Genomic DNA, 21562 nt, shown 5'->3' with positions numbered 1-21562 from the left:
AGTCGGAAACGTGATGGTACGCATTTCTCCTCTTTACACGAGGCATCACAACAACGTTTCACCAGGCAACGCCGGTCAACTGCTGTTTGTGTATGAGAAATCGGTTGGAAACTTTCCTCAGGTCAGCACGTTGTAGGTGTCGCCGCCGGCGCCAACCTCATGTGAATGCTCTGAGAAGCTAATCATTTGCATATCACAGCATCTTCTTCCTGTCGGGTAAATTTCGCGCCTGTAGCACGTCATCTTCGTGGTGTAGCAATTTTAGTGGCCAGTAGTGTATGTATGGATTATAGAAATTCTACTGCAATATGGTATCTTCGTACAAGACGGCATAGAACGAGAGTCATGGAAATAAGGGACGCAAGAAGAAGAAGCAGGCTTCTCTGGCGCATTAAAAATTGGTATAATGGTAAGCTATATTTTCCTTTCTTGTCGGGGGTCGGGGGACGGTAGGAGAGTGTGGCTGCGCTCCACACGCCAGGACTGGACGCTGGACGTTGCGTGGTCTGCCCCGCCGCCCGGCCTACCACACCACGCGACAGCTCAGCTCAGGAGGCGCCTCCGCCGCCGGCCGCTGGTGGGGGAGGCGAGCCTCCTCGCCGCCCCCCGCCCCCCGCCCCCGGCAGCGGGCTTCGGTTTTCCCGGAGCCGGCCGGCCGCGTCTGATATTGCGGCAGCCGCGCGGCGCGCCGCCACTCTCCGCTGGACCCCGCGCGCGCTCCGGTCTACACACAGTGTCCGCCTCCCTCCCCCAGTGCAGTGACGGCCGCCCGCCAGCCGCTCCAGTGCCGCGCTGTCCGCGACTCGCCTCGCACACTAGTAGCTCCAGGCAGCCGCCGCCATGAAGGACTTCCTCAGCCTCTTCGGCTTCGTGGCCAAGTCGTACCGCGTGGTCAGCTCGTCCAAGACCGAAGCGGACGCCGCCGACAAGCAGCAGGAGCTGCAGAAGGCCCAGCAGGAGGGCACCAGCACCTGCGATGCCGCCGCCAAGCTGGGCCGCCGCGGCTCCAAGCCCGGCGTCGTCGTCAACAGGGCCTTCCGCGACCCCGACTACCAGCGCCGGCTCCACCGCAGGCGTAAGTCCGCAGCCTCGACGCGCGACGCCCTCTTCGCTCATGTGTGATCGATTCGCTCAGTATTCGCCTAGGAGGTGACTATGGACGGCGAATGTACCACGGAAACGAAAGTACCGTCGCGTGTGCCACAACAAAGACTCTTATGTTAACCATATAGTGCGTGTTTGATAGTCACAGCTACAAACGAAAGGGGCCCTTAGACGATAACGGAACAAGCAAATAATCATAATAAACGAAGCTCAGGAAACGAGTGGTTTCCCCGATACGACATATGCACAAGTGCATTCGTCCCAGTGTTACATCACTGTTACCGTGTTTTTGATGATCTTCCTTATGCTGAAGGGATGTCTGTGTCATACTGGTCATACTGGATAGTTAAAATTAAAGTTCAGCTATCCAGAGAGTTCCATTGTGGCTGTAATTATTGTATAGTAGCTAAACTTGGTAGGTATTCTAACGCACTCGAAAAAAATCAGTTCCAGTTTTGGCCACCAGGTACAAATCTGGCTCTATGAATTCAAGAGGTATAGAAATGATTGGTGTAACACTTTGCAAAAACAGACATAATGTCTTATGGGATAACAGCAATCAGTGATTTTATAATGTTACTTAAAATCCGTCTTGATTGCAAATTTTTTTTTATTATTCATATGACCGGTTTCGGTTCATTCAGAACCATCTTCAGATCTGATATTTCAGTTACAGGAGTAACCCGTCCAAATCCAGCAACTTTCACATGCTACGTAAAAAAAATCGACCTCTGGTACATGAGGAAAAATGAACAGCGAAGATGTGACGTAGCATCTACCCTAAAGCTGCACGACGCAGTTCTCAGAGAAATAACATATTTCCATTTTTAATTAGTTATTGCAATCAAATTCGAGAGTTCACAATGAATTAAAATTTGGTACAAAAATGACATTTAAAATAGATATTTTTTGTTTCTAAATATTGAACAGAAGATGTGACGTAGCATGTGAAAGTTGCTGGATTTGGACGGGTTACTCCTGTAACTGATATATCAGATCTGAAGATGGTTCTGAATGAACCGAAACCGGTCATATGAATAATAAAAAAAAAAAAATTTGCAATCAAGACTGATTTTAAGTAACATGATGTGTAACAGACTAGAATTGGGACGGGAACAGGAAAGATGAGAAGAGCGCGTGAGGCATAATGATGATCCTATTTTTAATCACCACTTACACATGAAAGTCTCTTAGCGTTTGCTGCCGGATCCTAAAATCAACTTGACTCGATGTTTCGGCGATCCAACTGTTCGCCATTTTCAGGAAAATGCTGCCTGTGCTGATGAGCAGAGGAGAGGCAGCATTTTCCTGAAAATGGCGAACAGTTGGATCGCCGAAATATAAAGTTGATTTTAGGATTCGGCAGCAAATTCCAAGAGACGTTCAAGACTTATTATGCCGGGAAAGCGCACGTAATCACCACTTAACAGTTTGTTCAATATCAGCACCAGAGACGTCTAAGAGATGGTGTACAGCGCCAAATTTGCGTCTGGTGGCCGAAATTTGAACAAATTTTTTTCAGCATACATTGGTTCCTCATTAACAACTTTCGCTACCGTGCTATGGTTACAGCCCACCCTGAACCTCCGCGAGCAGGTTTCTAGTTCTTGGTTACAACCACCCAGTAATACAAGCGCGATGATGCACCAGGACAGCTTCATGTGGCACGCATCTTCGACAATAAGTGTTTCGATCGTGCCTCGCCAACGCCGTGGCCTCCCAGGTTGTCCAACTTGAACAAGTTGGATCTTTTAGGCCATATTTAAAAGCTTTAGTGTACACCAACGCTCTTGGTAGTGTCGATGAAGTCCAAAAACGCTTTGTGAATGGTTGCCACTAATTTGGTAACGCGTCTGGCATTTCTGAACAGGCATGGGAATCGATGAAGAAACCTGTTGAAGCCTGTTGTAATGTGTTTCCGTGGATCCTCGTGGACTCTGTTATAAGACACTCATGTTGTTAGCACAAATGAGTCGAGAGGAGGAAACCATTGGGTCATGGATCTATGATTATTAGGATTATTTGCTTTTTGCGTTCTCCTCTACGCGTTCCTTTCTTTTGTACCTATAATATTCAAACCACTTATGTAGGGTGCAAAAAACTAATCTAGTGTGGGTGGGGGAGACAAAAAGAAACACTTTCTATTTGACGGAAATCACACAGTCGCACCATTTCCGCACTAGGGCTCCTTCAAGCTTGCGACAATGTTCGTAAGAGACGGTGTTGAAACTACCGTGTGATGAATACGTGTCCCTAATACGTTGGTGAAAATGTTGTCCGTTCACGTTAATACACAACCGGCATCTGCGTACTAATGACTTTCTAACGCGCTCAAAACAGCCAGGAATTTCACAAATAATGGCTGGAGCAATAGCCGAACTGTCAACCTGATCTCCTGCAGTGTCCGTAGGTGTCTCGTACACCAAACGATTCATCTCTTCCCCGCAAAAGGAAATTCATAAGTCCTGAGAAAGCGACGCCCACGACGCTGACAAACCCCTCCCAACTCACCTACTTGCGGAAAAGTTGTCTAAATGTTTGCTTGCGTTAAATCTCCATAAATGACGCTTATGGCAGCTAACTCGAATCAGAGTGTAACCAGCCATCAAGAAACTGTAAACGTGAGTAGAAACTTTCGTGTAAACGCATCACAACGTTAAGAACAATGTAACTCTTTATCCAGGAACGTGGAGACCGCTAATAACGAAAACTTGCCCTTTTAGCCGTAAGATGTTGCTGATCAGAGTATACCAACATGTTACTTACGAAACGGTCAAAACAACTGGGAACCTTGGCCCAGGTGAAGTCCAGTGCGCAACCTTTCATGCAACGGTGCACCTGTAACGTTGGTGTCACATAAAAAAATGTTCCTCTTTGTCTTCCCTAAACACTCTCACATTTTGTATACGTCGTTTGTTTAGCCCTGTACGTGGATGATTTATTACACAGGATCAGCAGCGCTGTAATATCTTTCGCTGTCGATGGACAATTTTGAGGTATTTCAGAAAGATTCGGACATATCCGCGTGTGGTAATGAAACGCACTCTCTTTAAATGCTGAGAAATGTAAAGTAATGCCTGTAACAAAGAACTGTTCAGTATCTCAAGATTCGTGGTCAGTATTTTGAGCACGTCACATCGTATAAATATTTGTGGCTAATCGAAGAAGTGCCGCGAAATCAACAAGTAAAAATCAGTATCGGGCAAGGCGACTGGAAGACATTTATTTGTTGGTATAATAGTTACAGGCGTTCTCGCTTTCGGTTCTTCTAGCAAACTGCCAGTGCGGCTTTGTGGCTAAGTGGCAAAGTTTCGTACTACGGACCTAAACCTCCGAATCCACGGTCGGTCATTGGATCTCTTTCTGTCACTTATCGCTTTTTTTCACATCTGATGGTGATTTCTATATGTGAAAAAGTCTTGTCACACTATGCACGGACAGCTGTGTGTCCCTGGCTCTGTAGATGGGTAACTCGTCTCAAATGTCGGGGTTAACGAATAATCACTTTGATTCTCAGATTACTTTATTGTAGGGCAGCTGTAACTCATCGAACTGTCATGTCTTGGTCAGGAATCATCTCAGAAAGCACGGTGTTACAATCTTTCTCGAACCATTTTTCCATCACCATCTAAGACAAACTGGATCACTATATAATGGTTGTGCACTTCAACAGGTCATTTCAATGTTAACTTAAAAGTGCACTTGTACGATAGGGAAACAACGCATCTTAAATTTTTCCACAAGCGTTTCCAGTCATTTATTCACGAAAAATTCCCCTCCTGCATTATCTATATGGAAATTAGAACACTTGTGATCAGATACTTCAGATCTGGTGGACGGATAACTACTTTCAGAGTGGCATAAACTTCCAAGCGGTTCTTCATAGAACTTGCCCCACAATCAACACATATCGCAAATAGGTCGTTTTTCGTCAGGCGTACGAAATACCCCGTCATTGATTTTGTTTCACGGACATGTACTATTCTGCAGCCGAAACTTCAGTTCTGATTGAAAAAGAAAAGTTGATGTGTTTACTTCAGTGGTTAGACAAAGTTACGGAAACTCTTTGCTCACCACTTTATGACCCCCCTGCACGTCTAAATGAAACAGATTAAGGATATTCGATGTGGAAATGTGTGCTGTGTTTTGCGGTGTTAATCAGTGTAAATAGTGTATTGTACCAAGAAAAGTAGTTTCCGAGGCAGCTGTGCTCAGTATGAGTGTAGAAGTGCAATACTTAGCCGATGAAGAAGTTTCAGAAAAAAAATTAAGTGAAACACCAATGTCTACGTTAAAAATTTTTCATTGAGTTGCTCATCACAACCACCTTTAAAATGTCATGACGACATCGCCAGCAACTGAGACGCGGCGCGTCACGTACAGAAATTTTGTGAAGAAAAGTTGTGACCAGTCTGATAAGCGCGATACAATATACCACTGTGTTTAACATTTTCCTGTCTGAGAACACGCAGAAATGCGTACGACCGATCTGTGAACCGACTCGCGTGTTACTTGGGAGTCCTCGCGTTCATTGTTGCCGGAACGAGCTATTCTATTACGTAACGTGGATGAAAAGTTTCAATTTTTTCTTCATCATCTTCAAGTTAGAGTTACGGAGCAGTGAAGGACTTACTTACGTAAGAGCATATTTCAGTCCAATTAAGAACCGTTAATGTTGATAATTACAGGCAATAAGCCAACTTGTAATAACCTTCGCTGTTCATCTTTCCTCATGTACCAGAGGTCGATTAATCAGCTACACTTCAACAATAACAATACGTATCTCATGTTTTTTTGTAGTTTCGGCATACAGAACTTTACAATTCAAGAAATCTCCAGGATGACAGAGTATACAATTTAAAACAATTTTTCATAATACTGCGTACTTAGACACGACTGTCGTAACACGATTTGTAAGAATTTTTTTTTTGTGTGTTATATCTAGCAACTGTTTCATTGTCCGTGTTTTGCTTTCATAGCCTCAATGGTTTATCGGTTTATCGGTATGCAGAAAGTGTACGAATCTGTAACACTTCGCCGGCCCCGGGTGGCCGAGCGGTTCTAGGCACTACAGTCTGGAACCGCGCGACTGCTGCGGTCGCAGGTTCGAATCCTGCCTCGGGCATGGGTGTGTGTTACGTCTTTAGGTTAGTTAGGTCTAAGTAGTTCTAAGTTCTAGGGGACTGATGACCTCAGAAGTTAAGTGCCATAGCGCTCAGAGCTATTTTTTTTTTTTTTGTAACACTTCGCGTTGAACCATTAACGCCACATTAAAGCGGAGCATGGTTCTTTCGGCCACATTTCTTGCTTTGCTCACTAGCTTGAAGAGCAGTCAGGTGTATTTCATAAGGACTCCGCCATGAGAAAATAACTTTTGCATATTTCCAATAATTAAAAAGTAGTATAGACCCTACAGTCAGTTCTTCTTTCCTCTGACTCGATTTTGTGTAACATCGATCTGATACTGCTACCTGGGTGGTGATTCCTATAACCACACTTCTTTTTCCAAATTGCCTTGGAGAGTCTGCTCACACCTTTTAATAATTTCGTATGTAAAGCTACTTGTTCATTTTGTATGTGTTTAAGGTATGGCGGTGTGTACCAGCCCCTGAATCCATTTGTCTGTGACTTTGGTCGTTGTATGAACTGAAGTTTTTTTTTTTTTGTTAAGTCATGCCGATTGGTTGGAGATACATAATTTTGTTGTTGTATCGTGTTATCCGTTCTCTGTGAGGATTAACTTCTCAAATACAGATTCATCCACAAAGAGGAGCTTCGATTCTCTCCATACTTACAGGATTTCGAGGCGAGTGCCAAGTTATCAACGTCCTAAAGCTGCACGACGCAATTCTCAGAGAAATAACATCTTTCCATTTTTAATTACTTATTGCAATCAAATTCTAGAGTTCACAATGAATTAAAATTTGGTACAAAAATGACATTTAAAATAGATTTTTTTGTTTCTGAATATTGAACAGTAGTTATGATATTAATTTTTTTCGTTTGACGATAAGGCATTTCGTTATGTCCTTGTCAAATCTGTTTGTTTCGTGTGATTGGTAATAATGCAGAATTTAAATAAAAGTAGAAACAAAAGTTACTGCTAGCAAGAAGCGAACTAGCATTCACTTACCTACCGGAAATGTTGTTAAATACTTTGAAATGTTTCATAATTAACGGCGGATGGAAATTTTTGCAAGATTCTAAGGCGATTTTATTGGAGTGCCTTAAACAGAAGAAAGAAAAGAAAAAAGTGCTGTAACTCTGAAAAAAATGGAGTGGGGCGAGTTGTTCATTTCACATTGAGCGTTTTACGTAAGACGGAATACTGTTGGACTAGTTCCTTTTTCTGCACAGATAACCTGTCTGCATCCATCTTGGAACGGCAGAGTTTGAATTGAGTAATTTGTAGGGCTCGCGGTTATTGTTTTTTTCTTTCTCTCTGGTATCTCTGGCCTGTTAATGCGGGTCGCCAGTTCCCGACTACTGTCCTTACGTTGCGCAAAGTTGGCAGGACTGGATTGTCCTCTTAGAGCCGGCAGACTGGAAACGAGGTGGATCAGCGATTGCGCGTATTTTCCAGCCGGGTCGCCTCGGTACCCGGAGGACTCTTGAACTCGGCAAACGAGTCTGAAGACGTCACCCGGGGTGAAAGCTCTCGCAGGCAGACTTAAGAAACAGACGACGGAGATGAGGCAGAAGCGGAACCTTGCTGCGCCGAGCAACCGCTTTGTGCAGTTTCGTCAGCGCAGGTCGTTACAAATGGACGGAGGCAATTTACAAGGCTGTGACGTGTCTTACGAGCTGAGAGCGCTACTTGTTAGTAAGATGTGCAACTCACATTGAAATTCAAATGGCGATGCTGGAGGGTACATGTGGGTCGGCTTCGCAGGAAGCCTTTCCAATTACACGTCCACATGAGTCAAAATATATCCAAACTAGCAAAGTAGTCGCAAAAGACTGTAAAACGTAAAACGTTATCCTCTGATCGAATAAAGGCAGTCACGTTGGGAAAAGTTGCTTGCGCAGAATCTGACACGAGGTGTTTAACAGCAACGTAGTGACTCACACGCACTATTTGACGGATTCGTGTTCGCTAGGTCGGATTCTGCCAGATCCCAGAGCACTATTGTCTATTTTCCTTAGATCGTTTTCTATATTTTGAGTCTGATGAAAAATTTTCTTATAACATCCAGATATGAAAGTTGCAGTCTTTTGTGGCAAGAGACTCTTCTTCGACATTTTTGATAAATAAGGCGAGTATAGCTTAATTTTTTTTACGTTGAAAAAAAATGTACAGATAAGTTCGTCTTGGCCGATGCTTAGACGGATACATTATTTTAAAGAAAGGAAAAAAAGAAAGAAAATGCAGGAAACTACTTACAGTGATGCAGAAAACTACGATCAATGTTTTTACAATGAGCCTTTCTGCAAAATAAAGGAAATCACTCGCGTCAACAACACCAAACAAAATAAAAATACCAGACATAGGTTACTTTCTAACCAGTGCATTTGAAAATACGTGACACAACAGAATGGAAGACGAAGAAATATTGATAGGACGGGGAACGAAACAACTAATCGAAAAAAATAAGCTGTTGATTTCAACAACAGAAAATATGTGAGTAATGGTGGGAGGAATGTTATTAAGTGTCCCAGCTCTACGACCATCAAATAGTGAAACGCTGGTACATAAGGAAAATGACACACGACAGACGTGACAGCCGGTGACTTAACACATGACAAAACATGAAAAGGGCTCCCGCGATATTAAGTAGAACACAGGAGTGTCTTTTACCAAATAATGATTGTCAGTTTATTACCACCCTTTCTCTCTCTGTCTGTCTCTCTCTTTCTCTTTTACCCTCTTCTTTTACTTCCATCTCCAGCCAAAGCCGTATTCTACTTACCATTGTAAGGTGGGCGGCAGACAGTACATTTTACTGCACCAGTTTGTAACATGTCTTCCCCTCTTCTGATGACCGGCCTATGGCAGGCTATTCATGCACCGTAGCACGAGCTTTATTTCGGATAAGAGTAGCGTATGCAAACAGCTAAGGAATATTGGTTCAAAAATGGCTCTGAGCACTATGGGACTCAACTGCTGAGGTCATTAGTCCCCTAGAACTTAGAACTAGTTAAACCTAACTAACCTAAGGACATCACAAACATCCATGCCCGAGGCAGGATTCGAACCTGCGACCGTAGCGGTCTTGCGGTTCCAGACTGCAGCGCCTTTAACCGCACGGCCACTCCGGCCGGCCTAAGGAATATTCGTAAATAAAACAGCGAAAAGACAATTTTAAGATTTTCGAAACAATTCTTCGTGAGAAACATCCTTCCACAAGTGCTGACTGGTTTCACCACTTCTGTGACTTCGCGCTAATGAGACCATCGAACTGACCACTTTATACGCACGATTCCCTTGTCAGGACACTATGATGTACATCCCACCTATTTGAAAATTACTGCCATACAGGCCGGACAAAAGCTTCATTTGCTGACAAGCTACAGTTTCCCAATCTTACCATTTCTATTACTCAGAGATGAACCTGTATGATCAGTCATCATCATTTTCCCACGCGTTGCTGCTTTCAAATATTGGTATGTTTTATGAATCATTCCAACAAGGAATCCTTAATGATGTGGACCACGGGCAACACATTTGCAAATACTGACGCGATGGTTTTATATTTCTTCACGTTTATAGTTACTGACAATCTTTGCATCAGACTGTCGACTTGCGATGCTCTGTAGAGGCGTATTTGGATTTTTTTTAGTGTCACGTCCCCCTAGACATCTGCCCCAACTCTGAAAAGCTCGGGCATATAAGTAAGGGCGTCTGCAACGTCGGCAATGCTCGGCACAACACGGTCAACACCGCTTATCGGGATTCCTACCTCTCTTTCCCCCCCCCCCCTTATTCCTGCTCCCCTTTCCCTCTCCCCCTCTCCCCCCCACCTCCCGCACCCATCTTTCCACTCCCCTCTCCCTCTGCCCTTCCCCCACCACAGCGCTCTTCACCTCTCTCCTCCCATCCCTCTTCCCCCTTCTTTTCTCTACCGTCCATCACATATCCACATCCCACCATGCATCTGTCCCCTTCACATTTCTTATTGTCTCCACCACTCCCCTCTGTTTCTTTCACAGCATTATGTCAGATGTGATAATTGCAATAATTATTCATCCATCCCGTTACAGCGTCCACGGTGTCTGCATCGTAATGCGGAAGTTCTCAGGTTTCGGCCATTCCTGCTGCAGCTCACCATCAGGGCAACGATGTAAGAGGGAGTGTTGAAAAGTAATTTTATGTGTGAAAACTCTTGAAGCTTTTTAAATAAAACGAACGTTATACTTGAAAAAAGAGTCAGCATTGGTCTTATATTTTTTACTATCGCAAAATCAATTTTCTGTCACTGAGTGACCATCTTCAGTGCTATATTGTATAACTTAAATTAGGATGCACTGTTGTCACTAATTTAAGTTATACAATATAGCACTGAACATGGTCACTCAGTGACAGAAAATCGATTTTGCGATAGTAAAAAATATACGACCAATGCTGTCTCTTTTTTTCAAGTAAACCTGTTATCTGGTCGTAGTGCACAAGACAACATGGAGTCGCCAATCAAAAAAACGAACATTATTAACATTCTGTATCTTTGCTCTTCACGACTACATACGTACAACCTTCAGTCGCTAGAGAGCTCGGAATTGTAGCGTGTAACGTGGCAGTGTGTAACGTAACTCTCGGGGCGTGAGAAACAGTGTGCTGTGATCGAGTTTTAAATTCGAAGAGTTGGTCCACACATGGAGCAGCCTCTTCTTCAAGATAACAATACCGGAAAATCCACGACCGCTGCGATACCTTCAACAATCCGACGCCTTGGCTTCGCTGTCTTCAAATGGCTCTGAGCACTATGGGACTTAACATCTGTGGTCATCAGTCCCCTAGAACTTAGAACTACTTAAACCTAACTAACCTAAGGACATCACACACATCCGTACCGGAGGCAGGATTCGAACTTGCGACCGTAGTGGTCACGCGCTTCCACACTGAAGCGCCTAGAACCGCACGGCCACACCGGCCGGCTCGCTGTCATCGATCATCCCCCACAGACTCCCGACTTGGCCCCATGCGACATTGGTCTGTTTCCAAAACTTAAAGCTTTCGAGGACTTCACTCTGATAGTGATTAAACGGTGCATGCAGAAGTGAGGTTATGGCTCAAGGATCCTACAGCGACGGTATCAACAAATCGGTCTGTCAGAATGAAAATTTGCCAAGATGTTTCATATCAGCGCACACTCCGCTGCAGAGTGGAAATTTCAGTCTGGAAACATCCCCCAGGCTGTGGCTAAGTCATGTCTCCCCAATATCCTCTCTTCCAGGAGCGCTAGTTCTGCAAAGTATGCAGGAGAGCTTCTGAGAAGTTTGGAAGGTAGGAGACGAGGCACTGGCGGAATCAGAGCTGCGAGGAAGGGCCGTTAGTCGTGCTTGGGTAGCTCAGTTGGTAGAACACTTGCCTGCAAAAGGCAAAGGTGCCGAGTTCGAGTCTCGGTCCGGCACAGTTTTAATCTGCCAGGAAATTTCAAATCGGTCTGTCGTTGGAAGAAATGTGTTCGTCGCCAAGGTGACTGTTGAAAAATAAATATATAGACATGAAGAACAAAAATGTGGAATGTTAATAATGTTTGTTTTATTTAAAAAGCTTAAAGAGTTTTAACATAAAAAATTCGGAGGCATTACTTTTTAGCGCACCCTCGTACAAATGTCCACCCACAGGCGTAACAATATGTAGCTGGGACACCTCCAGTTCCAACGCCTGCTGCAAAGAATAGGAATTGTGAAATGACAGACAGGTTTTCTCTTGGTAGCCCCGCTGTGTTCTGGCCGCTAGATCACGCCCTATTGTGATCTGATGCTCGCTGACACGTTTAGCTTCCTGTCTTACATTTAGGACTCAGCAGACAGCACCATATACCATGCGTAAATGACGCGGAGGACGCCGAGTAGTTGTACATAAGACACGCCGTACACATAACTGTGCTCCAGTAAATCATTTACTTTCATCTGTCGCCCCCCCCCCTCTCTCTCTCTCTCTCTCTCTCTCTCTCTCTCTCTCTCTCTCTCTCTCTCTCTCTCTCCAACATATGTTTATATTAGTTATAACAGAGTTTTAGACTGTAATTGAAAGAGTAATCCATATGATGATGGTGTCGAGATAATTTGTGACAAAAAATGTGCACTGAAACTGAAGAAATGAGCGTAGAGGAGCTAATGCAAAATTTCTGCACAATAAATAAACAGGAATGTAGCTAAAATTCAAACGGCAGTGCTCATACGCTCGCCTTGTGATCACTCCGCCACATATCACCACAAGTAGTTACAACATGGTGTCTACGAAGTTTTCGCGACGAAGTCCTCGTATAAAAGTTTCTCGTTTCACTTGCAGCGTCAAATTCCGAAAAAGTATTAGTCCCTGACGGAGATAATAGCGGATATCATCGAAAGCTTGGAATTTTATCCTGATGTGATGTTACAACATGGTAGCTGTATAAATTAAATGATTCCATCTGTGCCTCATTGATACGAGAGTACGTTTTTCCAATTTGTGGAGTGTGCTATTTTACATTTCTGAACATTCAAAACAAGCTGCTGTTCTTTGCCGCACATTGAAATCTCATCAGGTTCTGACTGAATACTTGAGAAGTTGTTTTCTGCTACTATTTATTATAGAAATGTGAATCATGAAAAAGTTTGAGGTTGCTTAAGTGGCTCTGAGCACTATGGGACGTAACATCTGAGGTCATTAGTCCCCTAGAACTTACAACTACTTAAACCTAACTAACCTAAGGACATCACACACATCCATGACCGAGGCAGGATTTGAACCTGCGACCGTAGCGGTAGAGCGGTTCCAGACCGAAGCGCCTAGAACCGCTCGGCCACAGCGGCCGGCTTTGAGGTTGCTACTAATATTGTCTGCTGCGTCGTTACTACACAATGTAGGCACGTCAGGACGTGCTTTCTCTCTTTATCGTATCTCAAATACATATACACTGCTAGCTCGACCATCTTATTCATTATGGCCGACCGGAGTGGTCGTGCGGTTCTAGGCGCTACAGTCTGGAACTGTGGGATCGCTACGGCCGCAGGTTCGAATCCTGCCTCGGGCATGGATGTGTGTGATGTCCTTAGGTTAGTTAGGTTTAAGTAGTTCTAAGTTCTAGGGGACTGATGACCACAGTAGTTAAGTCCCATAGTGCTCAGAGCCATTTGAACCATTTGAACATTGCCCCAATTTTGGGGTCACTGAGGGTGGCAGCAATCTGAGACAGAGAACAGTCGACACGAATGGTGCCGACTCCGAACGATTAGTAGTACTTTGGGACTGACGGTCAAGTTACTGCACTCTTAATATAGCAGGTCGTGTACGTTACCAATCAACAACATCAACAAAATGGTTCAAATGGCTCTGAGCACTATGGGACTTAACATTCTAGGTCATCAGTCCCCTATAGAACTTAGAACTACTTAAACCTAACTAACCTAAGGACATCACACACATCCAAACCCGAGGCAGGATTCGAACCTGCGACCGTAGCGGTCGCGCGGTTCCAGAATGAAGCGCCTAGAACCGCTCGGCCACAATGACCGGCAATCAATAATATCGTTACATATGTGGCGCAAAGTACCGGCCCCCAATGTCAGTACTGGTTCGTGAGCAAAAACTTTGGACGACCACTATCCTAGAACGTCAAACTCGCAGGTAGAAACCGAAGCGTTGTTGCTCTCACAGTACTTTTACGTGTGAGAATGGGCCTCAGTACAAGTGGTGCAAGGTACCCTCTGCCAGGAACTGTACGCTGGCCAGCGGACTGTCCACGCAGATGCAGGTGCATACTGAGGTTGCAGAGCTCGCCAATGCTGCACTGCGAGGTCCCCAGACTAGCTGTCAGATGTCGCAGCCCGCGTGACCCGACGGCCGGCCTGGACTCTGCCCGATGTCCCGGGTCGCGGCCGCCCGCCTCTCCAGGAGGATGCTAAATTCACCCAACCTGGATATGATGTGACGTCAATGACGTATATACGCGTTAGTCGATTAACACACCTATCGACTTTTACGAACGTTCGAGATTCTAAACTGTCGTCAGATAGTGGTTTGTTTTGACACGTGCGATTCTGGCTCAGTGTGGCAGCGTATATGTATTTCGCCAAAATAAAAGTAAAAGAGCTGGATATTAATAGAAATATTCCTGACCGTAGCCTTGAAAACACCACGGACAACACGTTTCGTAAAAAAGTGAAGTCTTCTTATGTCCCGACCAGATTAGATTGTGTGATTATTGTATTGAACGCTTACGCCAAAAATATTTATTTATTATCAATATTTTAGTATCGTTTCATACAATTGGTCTTGTCAGTACATATTAGATTGTAGCAGCATACTCTTGCTGACTTTTTTTTAATTTATATAGCTGAAAGAGAACTCGTGCAAGTTTGTTAGCTAAGTAATTTATATGTCCATCCCAAGATAGTCTTTTATCAACCATAATTCCAAGTAATTTTACACTCGGACTGCAGAGACAGGTACCTTAGTGTCCAGTAATGACTGGTGTGTAGAATGATTGAATTTCGAACTTAAAAAGAAAAATGAGGCATTTTTGAAGAAAAATCGTCGACCGTTGACGCATATAAAGATTTTGGCTGCCGAGTGCTTCTTCTCGCCGAGTACGAATAACCGTCGCACTTCAGCTGGGTCAGAAGTACAACAATTTCTGCCTGAGATCCACAATAACCACGCAGTTGCCCGTCGTCATCGATGCTGAACTCTTTCAGCTTTTCTCTCATTTGTCTCTCGAATGCTGAACACATAATTAGAGACGAGCAAACGAGAAACAACGCACAGGACACAAACACAGTACAATACACGATTTAAACGCAAGGAACGCAAAACACATTTAAACGAATGGCGCAGAGTACAGCGCTACCTTGTCACAACCTCTCGAAAGTTCACAAAAGTCGAATAGTCGATATACGGTTTCTATCGTTTTCGATGTAGCGTGTATGTCACAACGACGTCACATCGTATCCAAGACCGGTGAACTTAGCATCCTCCGCCTCTCCAGCGTCCAGTCCAGACCTCCACGTGCGGAGCGGAGCCTCGCTGACGCAACGGGGCCAGGTTTCTCCCCCGCTGGGCCCTCGTGACATAACGCGCTTCCGCAAAGGCGCCGCTCCGGCGAAAGCTGTTCCCCGCCTCCGACGGTGTAAGCACCGCACCTCCACTGAAGTAACTCCGACTCTCGTCTCCGGGGAGCCCACGGGCCTCCTACTTGACGTCTGTGAGCAGAGAGAGGCCACCGATATTTTCCATCGCTTCCAGGACAGAGGCGTGAAATTGCCTTTAAAAGCTAAGCAATTCCGTAACAATATAGGACGGTAGAATTGGAAGGAGAATCAGCATTGGCTGTATTTTTTGTTTTATTATCCGCAAAATCGATTTTCGGTCACTTAGTGACCATCCTCAGTGCTGTAATATACAATTACAATTGGTAGGCACTGGTATCAGCAAGCTTGTTGATACCAGTGCCTACCAATAATTGTGTATTACAGCACTTACGATGGTCACTAAGTGACCGCAAATCGATTTTGCGGATAATAAAACAAAAAAATACGACAAATGCTGATTCTCCTTCCAATTCTATCCAATATTTGGTCGTGGTGCACAGAACACTCCATGGAGTCGCCAATCAATATGGGACGGGATCAAAACACATTATAGTAACTACGTTTGTATATAGAAATAATACAAAAACGGGCAACATGTAGGTCAAATTTACATAGTGTTTACGAATGACTATGAAACATTACATTTGATGACTTCAATTTATCAGCCAAATCTACAACTTCTAGCAGAAATCGACTGAAATTGTTTTCAAACACAGTAATTGCCGGCCAGTGTGGCCGAGCGGTTCTAGGCGCTAGTTTGGAACCGCGCGACCGCTAAGGTCGCAAGTTCGAATCCTGCCTCGGGTATGGATGTGTGTGATGTCCTTAGGTTAGTTAGGTTTAAGTAGTTCTAAGTTCTAGGGGACTGATGGCCTCAGCAGTTAAGTCCCATAGTGGTCAGAGCCATTTTTGAACACAGTAATTCACTGCCTGAGTAACACCCGCATGAAGACGACGCCCTTCCATCGAATGAACGGAAAAAGTCATACTAGTCGAAATAAATAGTTTCTCCTAACCTTCTTTTTGGATTCTGTGTAGCTCCAATTGAGCAAACGACGTAGGTGAAAACGACGGTGTGCAGTTGTAATTGGAGCCGATCCGGTACTTGCTCAGTTGCCGTAACTGGAAGAGGACTGCCGCACGAAACCTAGTTTTACCTTACCTCGTCACGAAAGGTACAGTCTCTTTATTTGGAACCGCGAGCGCGTGCGCACTTTGTGTGTGTGTGTGTGTGTGTGTGTGTGTGTGTGTGTGTGTGTGTGTGTGTGTGTGTGTGAAAAATCTAATATGATTATGAATCTAAATCACTTCCACTCATTCGTATCTTCCATCCACACATTTTCTATTTGTGTTTAGAAACTACACTCCTGGAAATTGAAATAAGAACACCGTGAATTCATTGTCCCAGGAAGGGGAAACTTTATTGACACATTCCTGGGGTCAGATACATCACATGATCACACTGACAGAACCACAGGCACATAGACACAGGCAACAGAGCATGCACAATGTCGGCACTAGTACTGTGTATATCCACCTTTCGCAGCAATGCAGGCTGCTATTCTCCCATGGAGACGATCGTAGAGATGTCGGATGTAATCCTGTGGAACGGCTTGCCATGCCATTTCCACCTGCCGCCTCAGTTGGACCAGCGTTCGTGCTGGACGTGCAGACCGCGTGAGACGACGCTTCATCCAGTCTCAAACATGCTCAATGGGGGACAGATCCGGAGATCTTGCTGGCCAGGGTAGTTGACTTACACCTTCTAGAGCACGTTGGGTGGCACGGGATACATGCGGACGTGCATTGTCCTGTTGAAACAGCAAGTTCCCTTGCCGGTCTAGGAATGGTAGAACGATGGGTTCGATGACGGTTTGGATGTACCGTGCACTATTCAGTGTCCCCTCGACGATCACCAGTGGTGTACGGCCAGTGTAGGAGATCGCTCCCCACACCATGATGCCGGGTGTTGGCCCTGTGTGCCTCGGTCGTATGCAGTCCTGATTGTGGCGCTCACCTGCACGGCGCCAAACACGCATACGACCATCATTGGCACCAAGGCAGAAGCGACTCTCATCGCTGAAAACGACACGTCTCCATTCGTCCCTCCATTCACGCCTGTCGCGACACCACGGAGGCGGGCTGCACGATGTTGGGGCGTGAGCGGAAGACGGCCTAACGGTGTGCGGGACCGTAGCCCAGCTTCATGGAGACGGTTGCGAATGGTCCTCGCCGATACCTCAGGAGCAACAGTGTCCCTAATTTGCTGGGAAGTGGCGGTGCGGTCCCCTACGGCACTGCGTAGGATCCTACGGTCTTGGCGTGCGTCCGTGCGTCGCTGCGGTCCGGTCCCAGGTCGACGGGTACGTGCACCTTCCGCCGACCACTGGCGACAACATCGATGTACTGTGGAGACCTCACGCCCCACGTGTTGAGCAATTCGGCGGTACGTCCACCCGGCCTCCCGCATGCCCACTATACGCCCTCGCTCAAAGTCCGTCAACTGCACATACGGTTCACGTCCACGCTGTCGCGGCATGCTACCAGTGTTAAAGACTGCGATGGAGCTCCGTATGCCACGGCAAACTGGCTGACACTGACGGCGGCGGTGCACAAATGCTGCGCAGCTAGCGCCATTCGACGGCCAACACCGCGGTTCCTGGTGTGTCCGCTGTGCCGTGCGTGTGATCATTGCTTGTACAGCCCTCTCGCAGTGTCCGGAGCAAGTATGGTGGGTCTGACACACCCGTGTCAATGTGTTCTTTTTTCCATTTCCAGGAGTGTAGTTTCGAAGAAGACATTATTGCTTCGGTCGGAGACAGTAATTTTCAGATGTGACGTACAGAGAGGACGGCAGGCACCTACGTGATCGTTTTGACGAGGAGGAGTGTGTGACAAAAGCGCCAGCTATCACCCTCTCAATATGGAAAATGGAAATGAAGTCCCATGCTTCTTTACAGAGCGTAGGGGAACGATGCGGGAGACGCGCACCGCCGTACTAGGCAAGGTATTAATAGACGTGGTTTGCCTTCCTCCGACCGTAATGGGGATTGATGATGAAGACGACACAACACCCAGTCACCTCGAGGCAGGTGAAAATTCCAGACCCGCCGGGAATCGAACCCGGGACCCCGTGCTCGGGAAGCGAGAACGCTACCGTGAGACCACGAGTGACGGACCCTCTCAGTATAGAATGAACTTTAATAAAACCGACAAACCGCAGGGTCCTGGCTGCAGATGGAGGAGAAAGGGTCCTATGAACATGTGTCCGGAAATGGAAATGTTTGCGCAACAACAACAAATCGTCCCGAAACACTGTACAGTGCTGCGTCGCATTCACGTCACAACAGATGTACAGAGTGGCCCCCTGGGATTGCAGTTGACGGGGATAGTAGCGGTTGTCGTGCAGGATATACACAATCGTGCTTTGGCTTACACCATCTTGGCAGACCACTTAACCTGGAGCCTGTCCTAGGGTGCGTCTCAGTATCCTGTACAACCCGGTCCCGTAAATCTGGTGTATGCGCGGTCTGGAGCGCCTTGTCGCGGTCCTCCTTCGGGTATGGGTGTGTGTGTTGTCCTTAGTTTAAGTTTGATTAAGCAGTGTGCAAGCGCAGGGACCGATAACTTCATCAGTTCGGTCCCATTGGAACTTACTACAAATACCCAAGTTTTCTGATGTACGCACGGTCCCCCACCTCCCTGCACGTTCGTCCGTCTGAAAGGGCTCATGAACACACAAACTCCTAAAGAAAGGATTGAAATGTTGTGTGACGTGGTTGATACTTGTTTTTGTGTAGCCTCTCGACCGTTTCCGTCTACTTGGCTCTACGCAAACACCATCTCGGCTTCTTTCAGAGATAGATGCCGGACCATTCTGCTGCGTACAGTACGCTGCGTCAATCACACAGTCTGGAACACACAAGGAACACACGGCACGTGGTCAGAGGAACTGTCATTTGTCAACGACACCAATCGTGGCAACGATGCATTTCGAGACACGTCTTCAAGCTTTTTTTTTTTCCTCCCGTAAAGCCAGGGTTCGTTCCTACAGTTTGTCGGTTTCATTAACATTCATGCTCTACTTCAGAGCTGTAGATGCCATAATTCTCCGAAAACCAGTCATCAATACAGTAATACAAATCTAAACAATAACACTGTTTTGTGCTTGGGACGCAATGTCAACTTTCAACAAACATTACCCTTTCTTGTCAAATACAATACTGGCCTTTAAAATTGCTGCACCAAGAGGAAATGCAGATGATAAACGGGTCTTCATTGGACAAATATATTATACTAGAACTGACATGTGATCACATTTTCACGCAATTTGGGTGCATAGATCCTGAGAAATCAGTACCAAGAACAACCACCTCTGGGCGTAATAACGGCCTTGATACTCCTGGGCATTGAGTCAGAGCTTGGATGGCATGTACAGGTACAGCTGCCGGTGCAGCTTCAACACGATACCACAGTTCATCAAGAGTAGTGACTGGCGTATTATGACGAGCCAGTTGCTCGGCCATAATTGGCCAGACGTTTTCAATTGGTGAGAGATCTGGAGAATGTGCTTGCCAGGGCAGCAGTCGAACATTTTCTGTATCCAGAAAGGCCCGTACAGGACCTGCAACGTGCGGTCGTTCATTATCCTGCTGAAATGTAGGGTTTCGCAGAGATCGAATGAAGGGTAGAGCCACAGGTCGCAACACATCTGAAATGTAACGTCCACTGTTCAAAGTGCCATCAATGCAAACAAGAGGTAACAGAGACGTGTAACCAATGGCACCCCATACCATCACGCCGGGTGATACGCCAGTATGGCGATGACGAATACACGCTTCCAATGTGCGTTCACCGCGATGTCGCCAAACACGCACGGATGCGACCATCATGATGCTGTAAACAGAACCTGGATTCATCCGAAAAAATGACGTTTCGCCATTCGTGCACCCAAGTTCGTCTTTGAGTACACTATCGCAGGTGGACCTAACTGTGATGCAGTGTCAAGGGTAACCACAGCCACGGTCTCCCAGCTGATAGTCCGTGCTGCTGCAAATGTCGTCGAACTGTTCGTGCAAATGGTTGTTGTATTGCAAACGTCCCCATCTGTTGCCTCAGGGATCGAGACGTGGCTGCACGATGCGTTACAGCCATGCAGATAAGATGCCTGTCATCTCGACTGCTAGTGATACGAGGCCGTTGGGATCCAGCACGGTGTTCCGTGTTACCCTCCAGAACCCAACGATTCCATATTCTCCTAACAGTCATTGGATCTCGACAAATGCGAGCAGCAATGTCGCCATACGATAAACCGCAATCGCGATGGGCTACACTCCGCTCCTTTATCAAAGTCGGAAACGTGATGGTACGCATTTCTCCTCCTTACACGAGGCATCACAACAACGTTTCACCGGGCAACGCCGGTCAACTGCTGTTTGTGTATGAGAAATCGGTTGGAAACTTTCCTCATGTCAGTACGTTGTATGTGTCGCCACCGGCGCCAACCTTCTGTGAATGCTCTTAAAAGGTAATCATTTGCATATCACAGCATATTCTTCCTGTCGGTTACATTTCGCGTCTTTAGCACGTCATCTCCGTGGTGTAGCAATTTTAATGGCCAGTAGTGTACATATGTGGCAGTCTATAGCGACATTTGTGCACATATAAAATAAATTAAGTACTGATCGAAACTCATTGATTAAATACAACAATATTCACTGCATCTTACACCGTTAAAATAACCGAAAATAATGTAAATAAGACGAAATCACGGACCAACGCCTGGCGGGCTAAAATACTCGTACATAGCTGTAAAAAAACAAGAAGTCTGAATGACTGTCCAGCTTCAGAACTTTATCATCCTTCTCCAGACGTTCCCATAGCGGCGCGGCCAAATTGTGTAAGACTGGAGACCGGTCCTCCTTGGCGACGGTGAGAGGACTCCACGCTTATCGCGGCGTCGTCGTCCTTGTCAGCAGTGCCTGCGTCTGTGTCTGCTTCCCCGGAAGGAGGACTCAAGGTTCCGTGTGTGCTACAGGAGTGCCCAATTTCGCAGATAAACATGCATTCCGCAGTAAGTGCTAAAACTTGACCTCGAGGCGCACCTGTGGTCTCTGGCGGGATTTCTGGTCGTCCCTGAACTGTAGTGTAACGGTAACTGACGCCACGCCTTTAGCGCCACACCACCACCACCACCACCACCACCACTACCACTACCACAGTC

General features: G+C 45.9%; 1 protein-coding gene across 1 annotated transcript in view; it reads left to right on the top strand.

The window, feature by feature from the left end:
• Nucleotides 1-770: 770 nt before the first annotated feature.
• Nucleotides 771-21562, top strand: part of LOC126100797 (scavenger receptor class B member 1-like) — a 224877-nt gene continuing 204085 nt past the window's right edge. Inside the window, exon 1 of the mRNA XM_049911421.1 lies at nucleotides 771-1075. Coding sequence (XP_049767378.1) covers nucleotides 841-1075 — 235 coding nt within the window. The 5' untranslated portion in view covers nucleotides 771-840. The remainder of the gene's footprint in view (nucleotides 1076-21562) is intronic.

The sequence above is a fragment of the Schistocerca cancellata genome, chromosome 9 (genome assembly GCF_023864275.1).
Source record: "Schistocerca cancellata isolate TAMUIC-IGC-003103 chromosome 9, iqSchCanc2.1, whole genome shotgun sequence".
Taxonomy (NCBI): Eukaryota; Metazoa; Arthropoda; class Insecta; order Orthoptera; family Acrididae; genus Schistocerca; species Schistocerca cancellata.
Note: the sequence above shows the minus strand (reverse complement) of the source record. Positions and strands in the feature narration are given on the sequence as shown.